The sequence below is a fragment of the Lycium barbarum genome, chromosome 10, assembly GCF_019175385.1.
Source record: "Lycium barbarum isolate Lr01 chromosome 10, ASM1917538v2, whole genome shotgun sequence".
NCBI lineage: Eukaryota > Viridiplantae > Streptophyta > Magnoliopsida > Solanales > Solanaceae > Lycium > Lycium barbarum.
Window position 1 is genome coordinate 9,261,434 of NC_083346.1, and position 16,147 is coordinate 9,277,580.

At 34.1% G+C, this 16,147-nt stretch overlaps 1 protein-coding gene across 4 annotated transcripts; it reads left to right on the plus strand.

The window, feature by feature from the left end:
* Positions 1-10,689: 10,689 nt before the first annotated feature.
* Positions 10,690-15,994, plus strand: LOC132615139 (NAC domain-containing protein 53-like). 4 transcript variants are annotated; one of them, XM_060329716.1, is made up of 6 exons: positions 10,690-11,069; positions 13,389-13,669; positions 14,001-14,189; positions 14,635-14,949; positions 15,034-15,145; positions 15,286-15,994. In XM_060329716.1, the coding sequence occupies exons 1-6, from the start codon at positions 10,916-10,918 to the stop codon at positions 15,657-15,659; spliced, it is 1,425 nt and encodes a 474-aa protein (XP_060185699.1). In that variant the 5' UTR covers positions 10,690-10,915; the 3' UTR covers positions 15,660-15,994. The 4 variants fall into 4 exon arrangements, with proteins under 4 accessions (XP_060185699.1, XP_060185696.1, XP_060185697.1 ...); XM_060329713.1 differs by having other exon boundaries at positions 10,692-11,069; positions 14,476-14,949; XM_060329714.1 differs by having other exon boundaries at positions 10,693-11,069; positions 14,476-14,949; positions 15,037-15,145.
* The last annotated feature ends 153 nt before the right edge of the window (positions 15,995-16,147 follow it).

Below are 16,147 nucleotides of genomic sequence, written 5' to 3' on the forward strand. Positions count from 1 at the left end.
TTGTGCTTCCAATTCAATTATTTTGAGCAAGCAACTTTGTAAATGTCAAACTGCCAGTTGACAATAAACATACATGTGACTGTCTTAAATAGATGCATCTATTTAAGACATCACATTGCAGGTGAAGGGGCCCACATTCACCTTTTATATTTTTCAGAATTTTGGGGATTCAGTCCCAACATTAGTTGGTGTAATCAACTTATCATGAGAACAAGCAACACAAACAAATTCTTGAAGAATCTTCTAGTTCTTCAATATGTTTTTTAATACTCAATTAACACATCAGATTTAAATCAGGACGATCAAAATGGTCTTGTCAACTGATAAAATTATCTGTACCCGTAAACTTCAAGTTTACTATGACGAGTGGTATTTCCTTTAATAAACTTCTGGTTTACTATTGCATGAAATTTTATGTCAAAACTTCTGGTTTATTGTGACATGCGATCTCATCATGCTCGGGTAACACTTTACACACGTGACCCTACCCGTAATAAGTTGGAGATATTCAATCTTCCAATCATCTGTAATCTCAATATGATGACCATTTTTCTCGCTAGTAAACTTCAGGTTTACTATAATTTATTTTCCGATCGAAATAATTATGATTTGAGATGAATGGTACTATCATATATAAGCTCTTCGAGAGACATCAATTTGTTCACCATAATCATATATTATTTGGACACTGCTAGTGTCATGATACTTGTAAATAAATAATTAGCTCTTCTAGAGCCTTTGATCATTAATTTCTATTACCAAATATTTCTTAAATACTTCTGGTACCATTAAAGCAAATTTCGACACTACTGGTGTCACGAAATAAACATTGAATTCTAAACTTCAATATTTCAAACATCTCCTTCAGGGAGATTCATCATTAACTGAGTATTTTGTATCTAAGCTCAAACACATAATAATCAAATCCTTCATAAAGAAATACATTAATTGTTATTTCCTTCAAGGAAATCAATAACAACTAACCATAATGTATTAATGTGGTTATAGGAGAAAGCATTCTACTCTTCTTCCTTTTGCCTTAGAAATATGTTTCGACGTACGACAGGTACATGTAGCAATGTCTGAATTTCATACCACCAGAATATAACATCTACATTCCTTGTATTTTATCCCTCCAGGAGATAAGTTGTGGCATTTGTTCATTCACTTCGGGGAATGAAACCTGATTATTTAAATGTGCTTGAAATACGACGCTCATCAATAGCTCGTTATTTTGCTCAAACACAAGAAAATATTGCTTCAAAGTATTTCTCAGATATTTTGGTAATTCTTTCTGCTTCAGGAGTAAAGTTTTAGAGTTTTACTGCTTCGGGAGTAAAGTTTCAAGTTTTACCACTTTGGGAGTAAAGTTTAAAGGTTGACTAATTCAGGAGTAAATTTCTGAATTCTACTACTTCGGGAGTAGATTTCAGAGTTGTTTCAGGAGTAGAATTAAAAACCTTACTACTTCAGGAGTAAAATACATAGGCTTACTACTTCTAGAGTAGAATTCAAAGTTTGCTACTCGTGGAGCAAAATTATGAGTTTAGTACTTCGGGAGAAAAACATATAATATTCAGAATATTTCTTCTCAATTATTCTACCTCTTCTGGAGATGGATCATGATATTTTCACAATCAAATGCATGTTTATATTTATAGGCTTTACTACATATTATCACATTCACTTCAGGGAATGGATCTATATTTATAACATTTATCAAAAGTTTTAATTCTTCAGGAATAAAACATAATTATCTGAACGCGCCTTAAGCATATCAAATCGTGATAGCTTATAGCCTCTTTTAAGATATTGCTACTTCAGGAGCAAATCGAGGCATACATATAATGTGGAGAATTTTTCTCTAACACATCTTCAATCATAAACACAATAAGCTCGTAAAAATATTACCACTTCTGGTGTTCACGGATATAACTCATTTAATCAATTCATATTTGTGAACTAACCTTCCAGTAGAATATTGGCATAAGGCCTTCAGCAACTTTGGTTTCAAGATATTTTGGCAAAAAGAGGCCGAAGTGCTATATTCCATAGTAATATTTAAAAAAAAGAAAGGCCATGTTTCTTACTACGTTGATGGTGAGCTTCTCCCAAAAATCAATTTAAAATTTTCATAGTTGTTAAAGTCAACAACAATCAACCATCAAAACAAAGATAGAAAAATACTTGGAACATGTTACCTGAACTGTTTAGACTAAATAAGTACTGCAAGTCCTTTACTTTATCTCCAGGAGGCAACGACTTGTACTCAGTGTAATTCCAAGAATTGCACCTTCGAGGCTTTCAAAGTATTTGCTCAAGATGGCTGAGGCTCGTGCTGATAACGTGTTATAAACTGCTTGTACATATTGTCCGCTTTGGCGCACCTCACGGCTTTAAAACGCGTATACAAGTAAATGCTTCAGGCCCAGCTTATAAGCACACACACAATCCCGTGTGCGAGCGATGTGGGAACTTCAAGTTCACAACACACCCCCTCATCGCGAGCATCATGCTGATAACGTGTTATAAAATAAAACTATGAAGTAAATACACAGAAGAAATATGTAGAGAGATATCAGATTATATTACTTCTTCTCTTTCAACATTGCATCTGTGCATCCTATTTATAGGAGCAACATACAAAGGAGATATTTTGGGATATTTGGGATATTTGGGATATTTTGGGATATTTCCAAATTAATGGATATCCACTAGTTGGATATTTATAACACGAACATATATTTAAGAGACGTTTTTAGGCGGACTTTCTTTATATTACTAGATGCAATTGGCCCATGCCAACTATTCATTGCTTTTGCTTATTAATGTAATCCTTGTTACACTGTTTGTTTTAATTTGATTAATCTATTTAAAAATAATAATATATTTTTATATTTGATAACAATTAAATTTAAACAGTTTTAAAAAATCACTAAATGCTAAGGCCTCATTTGTTTTCATTAAGATTAAGACGTCTGAATCTAAATGCACATCTGAATGATTAAGATGTTGTCTCTAGGTCTGAACACTGAATGATTAAGACTGTTTGTTTTTCAACATGTGAATGTGCATAATGTATTCATTTAAACATAATAAATATACAATTCAAATAAAAAATAACTAATTATCAGAAAATAAATACAATACAATAAAATATTATTTGATAAAAAATGAAACATTTGTGTTCACTAGTAATGGTGGAGATGATTTGTAATCGTGGTGGGTGATGAGTGGAGGTGGAGGGGTGGGTGGAGGGGTGGGAGGTAGTAGGGGTGCTGTTGATGGTGGGGTTGGTGGTGGGAGGTGGGGGTAGTGGGGAGTGAGAGCGGGGTTGGGTGGTGTAGGGTTGATGGTAGAGAGCGAGAGTGGGTGGTGGGGTGGGATTGGGGTTGGTCAGGTGGAGGTGGTGGGAGTGGGGGGGTTAGAGTGAAGGGTGGGGGTAGGGTGGGTGTGGTTGAGGTAGAGGGGTGGGCTTGGAGTAGAGGGTGGGTGGTGGGGTGAGGTTGAGGGTTGGGGGTGGGTTGGAGTAGAGGGTGGGTGGGTGGTGGGGTAAGGGTTGAGGTGGAGTTGGTGGTAAAAAAAAAATTATATAAAAATACCTCTTAATGATATTAAGACTTGGTTTAAGATCTTAATGATTAAGACCTATTTAGACCCAATAAGTGCATAGATCTTAATGCAAATAAATGCACTTAATGGCCTAAGGTATGAATAATTCAGATTCAGACCTCCAATAAGTGCAAACAAATGAGGCCTAAAAGTAGAAAATACCCTTAAAAATAAATTAATTGAAGTAGACATGTTGCACATGAGCTGCTTCTAGATTCTTCTATATAGTAGAAATTTTGTATGCAAATTGATATTCTTTCCATAGCTTTTTTTAGTTAATGTTAAAGTAATACTATTTCGGAAAACATAGTCTACTAAGAAATTAAAGTTTGATACTTTGAAGTCAACTTTGATAATATTTATCCTAATATATTCGGTGTTTATTGGGTATCAAAGATTTAAGGAATATTTTCCCCAAATAAACATAGATTTGAGATAAAGAGTTCTATTTATTCAGAAAAATATTGTTTCATATAGTATATATTTTTCGAAAGAATTTGGGAATAAAAATAAAAATTGTTTTTCTCCAACTTTCTAATATTTTTTGTGAATGGAATGAAATTATTACAATGCTGAACTTGAACCTTTTTAATAACATCATTTGCTATTAACAGACAACAACAATGAGAAGAAACGCATTTTAACGTTAGAAGAAACACATTTTAACGTTCTCTTATTTGTTAGTAATTTTGATTAAGCTCTTCTGGAAAGTACTTCAAGAACATTTTTATAAGTCAAAAAAAGTTGAAGAATTTCATCCTCCATCATTTATTTGAATTTCATCCTCCGTCAAAATTAATTTATTCCCAAACGTTTTTTATTGCATTAGATTTCGATATTTTGTTTCACTATTGTGTGTATTTTATAAGTTAGATTAGTTTCTTCGTAATTATTTAATCAAAATATTTTATAAAAGAGGCACATATGAACGTCGATTTAGTTATTAACGCCAGTGAAATTAATTACTAATATGATAAAGCTTTGTTTGGATATTTAAGAAAATATGCCACAATATATTACTTCCTCCGTCACAATTTATATGATGATGTTTGACTGGACACGGAGTTTTAAAAAATAAAGAAATACTTTTGAAATTTGTGATCTAGAATAAGTTATAAAAATTTCTGTGGTTGTAAATTATTTCATTAAGGATGAAATGGATCGTTTGAAATTAAATTGTTATGAAATATAAAAAGATGTCAATTTTTTTAATTAAATAAAAAAAAGTGTCATATAAATTGAAATCAGAAGAGTATATAAAATGCCCAACTAAATATAAATAGTGTATATTCATGCCATTGACTATAGAAGTATTAAAGAGTTTATAGATGAAATGAAGAAGTGAAATTATGTGAGCATAAAGAAAAGAGTGAAAAGTAAAAGTGAAAAAAGTTACATGTGGTTAGCTGATAATTATTACATGCTATTTGAAATGATATTATCTGTAGTACCGTACATATGTAAATGAGTACAACAAAATATATTTTTACTATTATAGAAACATGGGTTTGAGAATCAGGATCGTCGACCAAGGTATATTGAATGAGAACTGGGGCCCATGGAAGAATCAAAGGAAATGCTTTAATGTTGGCTGTGAAATTACAATACTACCTTGGTCGACGATCCTGATTCTCAAACCCATGCTTCTATAATAGTAAAAAAATGGAAAAGGGATAAAGCAGTATAGTGCATGTTTGCTTTTTTCCGTTTCTTTTTCTTGTTTTATTTGATAAAAATAGATTCCGCATGGGGAAAATTACACACTATGTCCGCTGCGAAAGAATATTTATCAAATTTAACGCAGTTTTTCTTTAAACACCTCTTATATACTATTATACATTTTTATATAAAATGGACACATTGTTTACTGTAAGTGTATAATGTTCAATAAGGTTGTATTATCATTGGATTGTATATTTTTGTAAAAATCCCCTTATTTTAAGGACAAATCTAGATTTTTTCATATATTAATAAGTACTCTCTCCATTCTATAATAAGTGACTTTTAAGGCTTATGCACACCCCTTAAGAAAGTGCTCACTCCTAGAAAATTAGGGGTGTTTTTACTAACTTACCCTAATTAAATTCCTAGAAACAAAAGCTTAATGATTCTTGATTATGTGAATAAGAGTCATTTTGAAAGAAGAAAATCAATTTCTTCTTGAAATCCTAAAGCATCATTTATTTTAAAACAAAATGAAAAGCCTAAAAAGTCACTTATTATGAAATAGAGGAGTATCTTTGATGCTTAACGAGATGATTATAACCACGCAAATACCTTTAGTTTATTGTTATACTCCATTTAAACGGGTCAAAGTAGAGTACAACATATTGGTGATTCCTATTTTGTTTATTTTAAGGAGTCGCTGCCTAATTGTTTAATGGTGAATTAGGACACCTAGTTATTAACTAAGGTAAAGCTAAACTAAACCTCCGTTAATGGTTTACTTAATTAGTGTGATTCTAGGTAAGGGTTCTTGATTATCCTAAAGGGAAGGGGTTAGGAATCCTTTAGAATCCATTAATTATGGTTACCGACTAAATTTAGGTTAATTAATTAAGGCCTAAAAATGCAAATATAACATTTTAGATAATTTAGAAAATAGTTTGTAAATATTATCAAGGTTTCAAAAATAGAGAACATAAGGCTGCTATTTAAATTAAATGAGGAAGTAATTTACAGAAAAGACTTTAGCCATGTTATACTAGAAAATGTGCTGGATTAGTCAATATACTAATATGCCTTTGAAATAATTCAATGATTAAGTGTCAACTGATTTAAATTGCTCAAATTTATTAAGTGATCAAATAAGGTCAAGAAGGCAATAAGCAAATTAGCTCCTTATTGTTATATGGAAAGTAGTTTAAAAATATAACTATTCTTTTTTATGAAAATTGGACTTTGTTTGAAAAGTAAGTATTTAAATTAAATTTGAGGAAAAAGATTCATCTATAGCCATTACTAGAAATGATCATTTAATGCCTTTATATAAAATTAACCATAAAACTTAGAACATAAAAAAAGGAACTTATAAAATAACGTTTAGGCTAGAATTTGAAGTAGGTGAATAATTTGAAATCGGACTTAATTCTTAATCAGATTACTTAATCCATTTTAGACTTGTAAAAGAGTAATTAACAGAAATTTTGAATTGACGAAATAGGCTAGATTATTAAACTTTTAAATACGTTATTTCGGAAGCAAATTCAAACTCTAACTACCCATTATCACTAAATTATCCCCACTAATTATACTAGAATTCATCTAAAACTAAGAAAACAAAGAGAAGGTAAATGTTAGTCAAGCAATCTAATATACAAAAAACAGAGCAACGGAAATAAAAAGTTTAAATGGGCTTTGGCCCATTTTAATGCTGTTGCGATATGTTCCTGCTATTGGGCTTTGGCCCAGAATTCTTTTTTTTTTTTCTATGCTGCGGACAGGGGCTGACTCAAGAAAGAGATCATGTTGGGCTTTAGCCCAACACCGAATACGGAAGAAGACGAGTCCCTCAGACTCGTACGCGATGGACATGCATAAAAACGAAAGAAAAGGATTAGTACGTAATCAATAAATAAAGCTAAACATATATAATGTAAATTAAAAAAAAAAAATAGACCAGTGATTTGTGTATATACTATGTATATTTGAGTATATCCGTATATACATTCATAAGGAGGCTTAGAGGGTTAATGTTGGAAAGCTTTTGCCCCCGTCTTCCCGATGTTGCACAAGTTCCAAGGGATTTCATGAATCCCAGGCATGACTAACACCGGGAAGGGTTCAAGCTTAATCCATAATGACCAACTAGTCTCCTCATTAACGTATTTTCATGAATATACTTCAAGAATACATAGGTATACGACCTCACTGCCTTAATGAAATTAAAGCATTTACAATATACTAAGGCAAAGAATCTGCATAGCAGTGGCAGTGAACATCGCAAAACTAACTACAAAATACGTTAAGGCACAGAATCTGCGTAGCAGTGGCAGTGAACATCGCAAAAAAAGCTAACTGCAAAATATACTAAGGCACAAAAATCTGCATAGCAGTGGCCGTGAACTTCACAAAACTAACTGACTGCAAAATATGCTAAGGCACAAAAAAAATCTGCACAACAGTGGCAGTGAACCACAAAATTAACTGACTGCAAAATATGCTAAGGCACAAAAAATTTGCATAACAGTGGCAGCCTTAATCATATATGGCAAGACACTCAAACTAGACAACCATTTCCTGACTTAAAACAAGACAAGTACTCAGCACATAAGACTCAGAATAGGCAATATAGGAAAACATAGGCAAGTTTGCAGAGAAAGCACAGGCAAGACTATCTACAGGTGAAAGCAAAATGAATCATGTTGATCTCAAAATGGCAATGCTAGCATGATCGGAGTGAAGTGAGCAGTTTTACACAGTTCAGGATAAATCAGGGTCAACTAAAGTATACAGGAAGGTGCAAGGTTACAAGGGTCACATAAAGGCAAGAAAGAGTTATGCGCAAGTAGGCAAGTATCATTCTCATGGGAAACAGGTAGGATATAATAAGATAGGGGTTCAAAATGATATGAAACACACAAGAATAGGATCAACGCTTTGTTCAGCAAGTAATATGCAGATAAATGACCGACAAAAAAAGGGAACAAGTTGAGAGATATGTAGAGTTGTAATGAGAATACAGAGAATGACATATTCCTTCTAGGACTATGGGTTCAATTTTAAGCTAGTGTAGGCATGCTTCGAATGTTAACATTAGTTTGTGTACTAGTATAAATTAAAAAGGGGTTAAATATCCTAGCCATACTGTCAAAACGAAAAGACCCATGGTCATAACACATATTTTAACACAGATTCGAAATGACATAGGCTTAAATGAACATGCTTGATCACATAAGTTGAGTCAACAGCAAAGTCATGTTTATCTAAGGCCGTTTAAACTATAAATAGCACATAAGACATGATCAATTGGTCCGCATTTGATTAATAAGAGACATATAATATCACTCTTGATAACACAGAATCAATCTATAAGGACCATACTTTATTATTGGAATAGGATGGAATCAAACTAGTTCATGAAACATGCTTAACTAGAACTAATCATGCCATTAGGCCAAGATTTAACTTATGCAACATATTTAAATCATATTGAACCAAACTAATTTAACCTATCAAACAAACTTAGTTATCAAACATAAGAGCATTATTGATCTGGTCAACATACTTAATAACTAGTTAAATTAGTTCACATAATCCTATTCCTTTTAACTAAATCAAAAGGGCCCAAATATGACTCACACACAGAACCAGACTATTCTAACACATTATAGATATTAAACTTCACACACAAATCATATAAAGCAGTAAACTAAACTAACACAGAACAGAGAAACCTAAAATGCAAAAAGAAAAGAAAACAAAAGGGAAAGGAGAATTACCTTCTTCGGGTGCAGCGAAGTGGGTGCGAGGTCTCCGATTCACACTCGAACACTACCAAATCTGAGCTTGCGTGTGCTCGGATTCGAAGCAATACCAAGGGAAAAAGAAAACAGGAAATCTTTAGTATTTTTTTTTTTGACTCGATATCAAGAATATTATGACTGCTGAAAACTAATATTTTTAGAGGAATTTGGGCGGCTGAAAGAACTCTTTTTTAGGAGATTGAGGCGGCTAAAAAAAAAACTCCCTCCCATGGATTAAGAAACGAATATTTATAGGGGGATTTCTAGGGTTTTTCTGGGATTCTCAAATTGGGCGGGATTTTAAGTCCCATTCTTTTCAAATCGAAACGTTAGGAGTCTTTTCTGTCATCGACCAGAAACGAAGGAGAAGTAGACAAACCCCATTAAAACCTTGTACCCGAAAATGAAAAAGAACTGATAAGAAAAAGATTTCAATTTCACAAATGGACGAAATCCATTAAAAACGTTTCAGATCGCAACAGAAAAGGGAAGAAGAAGACGACTTACCCTGGTTGAACACTGACAGGGAAAGGACGAGCATTAACTTCCTTTCCCCGAAATGGCCATGCAGGACCTGTGGGAACAAAAGACGTCTGTGAATTTTTCGTTTGCGGCGGAGAGAGAAAGGGCGGGTGAGGAGAGAGAGAGAAGAGAGAGAAGGGGAGGGGTGCGGCGGATGAAGAAAGGGTGTGTAACCCTAATGGTTCATTTTTGTTGAATGAATCGGGTCGGGTAGTTTCGGGTAGTGGGCCGGATCGGTTCGACAGATTTAATGAATGGTGAGTCACTTAATGGGTCGTGGGCTGATTGTAAATGGACTGGTCCGAAAATAATTGATTGGACTCGGATTTGGGGCTGATGTGAGGCCTTCTTGGGCTAAAAATATATTTTCTTATACTACTTTGGGGCCTCTAAATTTAAATAAAAGACCTATTTTAATTAACTATATACTAACGTGTGCTAAAATATTATCTAATATAAAAGTATGTATTTATTAGTACTCAGATAAAAAATGAAATTATATGACGTCGTAATAGCCGTGCGATAATATTTTTTAAAGTTCAACAGTAAATAAACACTATTATTTAATTGCGCGAAAATAAATGCGATGCGTGTGCATAAGATGGTAAAAAATGCTGAAATGATTATAATGCAAATTATAATGATACTGGTAATAATAACAACAACAACTACAACAACAACGATGATGATGATGATGATGATGATGACAACGATAATGATGATGATAATAGTGGTAGTAGTAACGGTGATAAAATAAAAAATAATAGCTAGTGACTACAATAGGGTAATGAAACGCTGATATTAATAAAAACTAATAATTATAGTAAAGTATAATTATTTCTTAAGTTGCCAAGAACACTAGAAACGTAAATAAATATTTTGGAGGAAAGCGGGACAAAATTGGGTGCCAACATTTATTTTGCAGGAAGTATATTTTTTTCACATCTAATTAAATTCTTCACTTTAAATTTATCAATTTACTTTTTCTTTGTTCTTATCAGTAACACGTCCAAGTAAGAAAATACCATATTTATCCCTCAAAAACTTGTCAAAGGGGCAACCTAGTTCATACGTCACCATCGCAAATCGTCTTCCTTGAAACTACACATAGCTACTACTACACAAAGTCATCCAAATTCTACTTTTCAATCATCACAAAAAAATGTCTTCTTTTTCTTCAAGTCCATTAGCAAATTAGCATACCAAAACCCTAATCTTAAATTTTCTACATCAAATATTTTTTTCCCTCTGTTTTAACTATAAGGCCTAGATAATTTTTTTTTTTTTTAAAAAGATTTTGTGATCATAGTGTTATCATGTCGAAATTATTGGCACCAGGGTTTAGATTTCACCCGACTGATGAAGAATTAGTTCGGTATTATTTACGCCGTAAAATTTATGGAAGACCATTTAAATCTGATCCAATATCTGAGATTGATATTTACAAAGTTGAGCCTTGGGATCTTCCTGGTTAGTTCTTATAATTTTTTATTCCTTCTAGAACATTCAATTAATTTATTGATTGATAGAAAAAATTCTATTTGTTGGGTCCTTTTTTTTTTGTTGAATTGATTTGTATAATATATAGAATTTATGTTTTGTGTGTGTTTGAGATCATATATTGTTAATTGGTTGGTTAGTGGAGGTATGGATTAATATTTAAGGGTTTTGTTTTTTCCAAATTTATTGGTTAATTGCTAAGAATTTTGTAAGTTCTTGATAAATTACAAGGTTGAGTCTTGGTTTTTTTTTTTTGGGTTGAATTGATTGTTTGTATATGTAGAGTTTATGTTTGGTGTGCGTTTGAGATTATAGCCTGTTTGGATGGGCTTATGCCTATAAGCTACAAACAGCTTATAAGCTAAAAAAAAATAAGTTGGGTAGTCTAACTTATTTTTTTTGGCTTATAAGCTGCTTTAGATAAGCTAAGTCAAATTGACCTAATTATGTTTTTGAGATTATTTTAAGCACAGCTTATAAGCCAATCTAAACGGGCTCTATATATTGTTAATTGGTAAGTTGTAAGAATTGGTCAGTTTCCTTTAATTTCCTTCCTTCTAGAAGCCTCTGTAACTCATTGATTGATACAAAGTTTTTTTTTTTTTTTTTGGGTTGCGGGTGGGGTGGGGGAGGGGGGGGGGTGGGGTTCTGTTTTTTGGTGAATTGATTGTTTGTACAGATCTATGGAGTTAATTAATATATAGAGTTTATGGTCCGCGTGTGTTTGAGATTGTATGTTGTTTATTGGTTGGTCAGTGGAGGTAAGGATTAAGATTTAAGGGTTTTATTTTTGGGAAAATTACGCTCTATGTCTACCGGGAGAAAATATTTACGCCACGTAGCCCATATTTTGAGTTTGTTACCCCGTTTAGCACATTTGTGTATAACCACCTTTTATACACTATGATACACTTTTATACTAGGTTTATACATTATGTAGAATGCACACTCCCCATCCCCCCCAACCCCAACCCCAACCCAAGGTATATGTTGTATAATATTGTATAAACTGAAAATATGGCTACGCTGTGTAATATTTCAAGTTGGGCTGTATAATATATAGTATTTATGCTGTGTGTGTATTTGCGATTAAGATTTAATGATTTCATTTTCTAAGAGTTTTGTGAGTTGTTGACATTTACAAGGTTGAGTCTTGGGATTTTCCTGGTTAGTTCTTGTAATTTTTTTTTCTTCTAGAAGCTTCTGTAACTTATTGATTGATGAAAAGTTTTGTTTTTATGTTGGGTCTTTTTTTTATTGGTGAATTGGTTGTCTGTACAGATCTATGGACTTAATTTAATTTATGGAGTTTAATGTTCCGTGTGTGTTTGAGATTGTATGTTGTTTATTGGTTGGTCAGTGGAGGTAAGGATTAAGATTTAAGGGTTTTATTTTTGGGAAAATTACGCTCTGTCTACTGGGAGAAATATTTACGCCACATAGCCCATATTTTTAATTTGTTACCCCGTTTAGCACATTTGTGTATAACCACCTTTTATACAAGGTTTATACAGAATGCACCCCCCCACCCCCCCACACACACACAAAAAAAATCCCCTCCAACCCCAACCCCAACCCAAGGTATATGTTGTATAATATTTGTATAAGCTGAAAATATGGCTACGCTGCGTAATATTTCATGTTGGGCTGTATATTTTTGAAATTCTTTCCAAATTTATTGGTTAATTGCTGAGAATTTTGTAAGGTCTCAGGTTCAAATCCCAACGGAGGCAAAAAGATTAGGTGATTTATTTCGATCTGTCCCAAGTCTGGTGTACAGAGTCAACTGGTACCTCTGTTTGGGGGGAGGTAGCGGGTACACCGTAGAATTAGTCGAGGTGCGCTAAGTTGGCTCGGGGACACCTTGGACATCACGGTTATAAGAAAAATTAAGAATTTTGTAAGTTGTTCTATCCTTCCTTTTTCTTGGGGGATTAATTGAAATCATGTTGGAACTTGAACCAGATGTGTGGTGACTTGTTAATTTTAATTTTCCCCTTCCCTGGCAAAAAAAAAAGAAAAAAGGTATTTTTTTCCTCTTGTTTGATTTTGGTCACAGAATATTGGCCATTGTTCAATTAATCATCGTATGTAGATATTCTGACTGCTACCTTTTTTACGCGTCTCCATATTTAATCTGTAATATTTTTCATAGTTCCTTTTATGTTGCCTCTCTGGAAGTACTAGAACCAAAGTTTAAAGCTTATGTTCATTAGTAAAAAATGCAGTGCTTGAGTTGATAATCAGTTAATTGTGAGTTAAGCTTAGTGTAATATTATGGTTCCTTAGGCATGTCAAGGCTGAAAACAAGAGATTTGGAGTGGTACTTCTTTAGTGTTCTTGATAAGAAGTACGGAAATGGAGCAAGGACAAACCGAGCCACAGGAAGAGGCTACTGGAAGACAACCGGAAAAGATAGGGCTGTCCAACGTAATAAGTCTCAGGTTGTGGGGATGAAGAAGACTCTAGTTTATCACAGTGGTCGGGCTCCGAAGGGTCAGAGGACTAATTGGGTGATGCATGAGTACAGACTGATTGATGAGGAGTTGGATAGAGCTGGAATTCCTCAGGTGAGGGTTCTTTATTTCCTCTTATTTTATATTTTTATATATATAAGGCGTGTGTGTATATTTTATAGTCATGTTTGTCTTCGGAAAATAGTGACTTTGTTTCAATCTTGTGTAAAATTTATGAGCATCTCACGTCCTTATCCAGTTCCCTCAAAGCTGCTTCTGGAGGGAAATAGAAAGATGCTGAAGGTAAGTAGTCAAATAGTGACTTTCTATTACCCTCTTGCCCTTGTTTGTGAGTGCTTGTGGAGTCGTCTTTTTTGTAAGTTGCTTTCGTAGTTGCATCGCCTTTTCTTATTTTGTTCTCCTATTTTTTTTTTTGGGCGAAAAGGATGCATTCGTGTTATGCAGAGTCTTCCAGAAGAGTGGTGCAGGGCCGAAGAATGGGGAACAATATGGGGCACCTTTTATAGAGGAGGAATGGGAGGATGATGAGTTACAAGTGCTTCCGAAGGATGAGGCTGCTGAGGAATTTGTATTTGGTGATGATATTTATTTAGATGGAAATGACCTTGACCAGGTATCATCTCTGACGTATATGTTACTTCTCCCTTTGACAAGTTGCATAGTACACTCTAAAAAGTTAGCGTGCAGCTGTGACCAACAGGTCACACTTACTGTAAAAATATCTGACTATTTCAGCATGTCCAATTTCTTTGTTTCTCTTATTTGACAAGTTTTAAACTTAAAAGAGTGTGCTTGGTATGGAGGAAAACATTTCAAACATTTTCCTTCGTACAAAACATCCTACAAAAAAGTTTGAACCTCTATGTTCTGATTTCTGGTAATGCTTCTCTTGCACCTAGATTCTTGGGACTGGTACAGCTGTCGCTGGTTCTGCTCTTCCTTTGAACTATTCTTATGGTGAAAATGGAAGTACTGAGGAGATAAATAACTCCTCTGATGCACAAAATTGGCTACAGCAACCTGATGAGCTAAAACCAACTAATATAGCTGTTCAACAGAACATTGATGCTGATAAAGTCATTCATGAATATATTGGTGAATCAAGCAAGAACGTGAACTCTAAAGATGGGGATTACTTGCTTAATCAACCAATTGTAAATGCGACTGACGGCCTCCAATATAATGATGAAGCTTTCCTCGAAGCTAATGACCTTTCAAATCCCATTGAGGTTGATAGCTCTGGTTTCGACATGCTTGGGGAATACCTTACTTACTTTGATGCAAATGATGACTTCCAGACTATGGGTTTCGATCCTTCTGTTTTCTTTGGAAATGATGACCAAATTTCTGATCAAGCACTGCTGGCTGAGAAGGTAATTTTATTTGCCAACTTCACTCCCTCTTAGCTGTTGTAGCTGTCATGTTGAGGCTTACATGTTATGTTTTCTGCTGTGTAGCAGAATATTGGTGAGGTAACCCAGCAAGCTATTGCACCAAATAAAGGGCGTTGTGAAGATATGAATGATTTCGCGTCATCCTCTAAACTGAAACCAACTAAATATGTATCGGGTAATGATATGGCTATTTTGACTTACTACCAATTATAGATATTTGCTACTTCGTCTTGGACTAGTATTAATTTTAAGTTCTATGGTTATCGGAGCTTCTGTTCCCTAATATCATTTATTATTTGCTTCTCAATATTGTAGATTATCAGTATCCATTTATGAAGAAGGCAAGCGAGATGTTGGGAAATATTCATGCTCCTCCTGCATTTGCTTCAGAATTCCCTACAAAAGATGCAGCTCTCCGTCTGAACTCATTGTCTCAGTCAGCTAGTTCAGTGCACATCACTGGTGGTTTAGTTCAAATTAAACCAATGGGCAAGCATGGGGATTACAACATTGTCCTATCTTTTGGCTTGTCTCGGGGTAGTGTTGACTCTGCCGTGGAATCATTTCAGAGCATTCATCCAGGAAAGACAACTTCGACGGTTTCCAGAGGCTGGGTCTATTATCTATTTTTTTCGTTTCTAATGCTTTTGATGAGCCTCGGAGTACGGACCTTAATCTGTGCCAGTTAAGGTTTGAGCACTATAGGAGACTTGATCATGCCGAAGTTCGAGGTGGCTGTTAGTATACAAATACTCGGCACATGATTGGATCTCAACTAAGACTTAATATTGCTTACGTGTAGGAGGATAGTTACCTTTTCTTTTTTTCCCTTTTTGCCTTGCCTCTTTTTTGGGTGTTAAGTTATTAAAGTACAGTGTTTGAGTCTACTACTGATTTGCTTCAAGTAAATGAGACTTTGGATCATTATAAGCTTCCAGCTCTGTTGCTTAGAACATGTTATTCATAACAGTTCTGTTTGTATCATATAGACATTTTTCTTTGAATCACAAAGTCTCTTGACTTAGCGTATGTATTGTATGAATATATGTAGGGAGACTTGATGAGATTAGTTGAGTAATAGCTACATATTTTGCTAAGTCGGACTAAGTTGAAATCATTGAGTAATTCAACTTTATGTCTATCGCTACTATGTTTTTTCTCCTTCAAATTCCTAGTC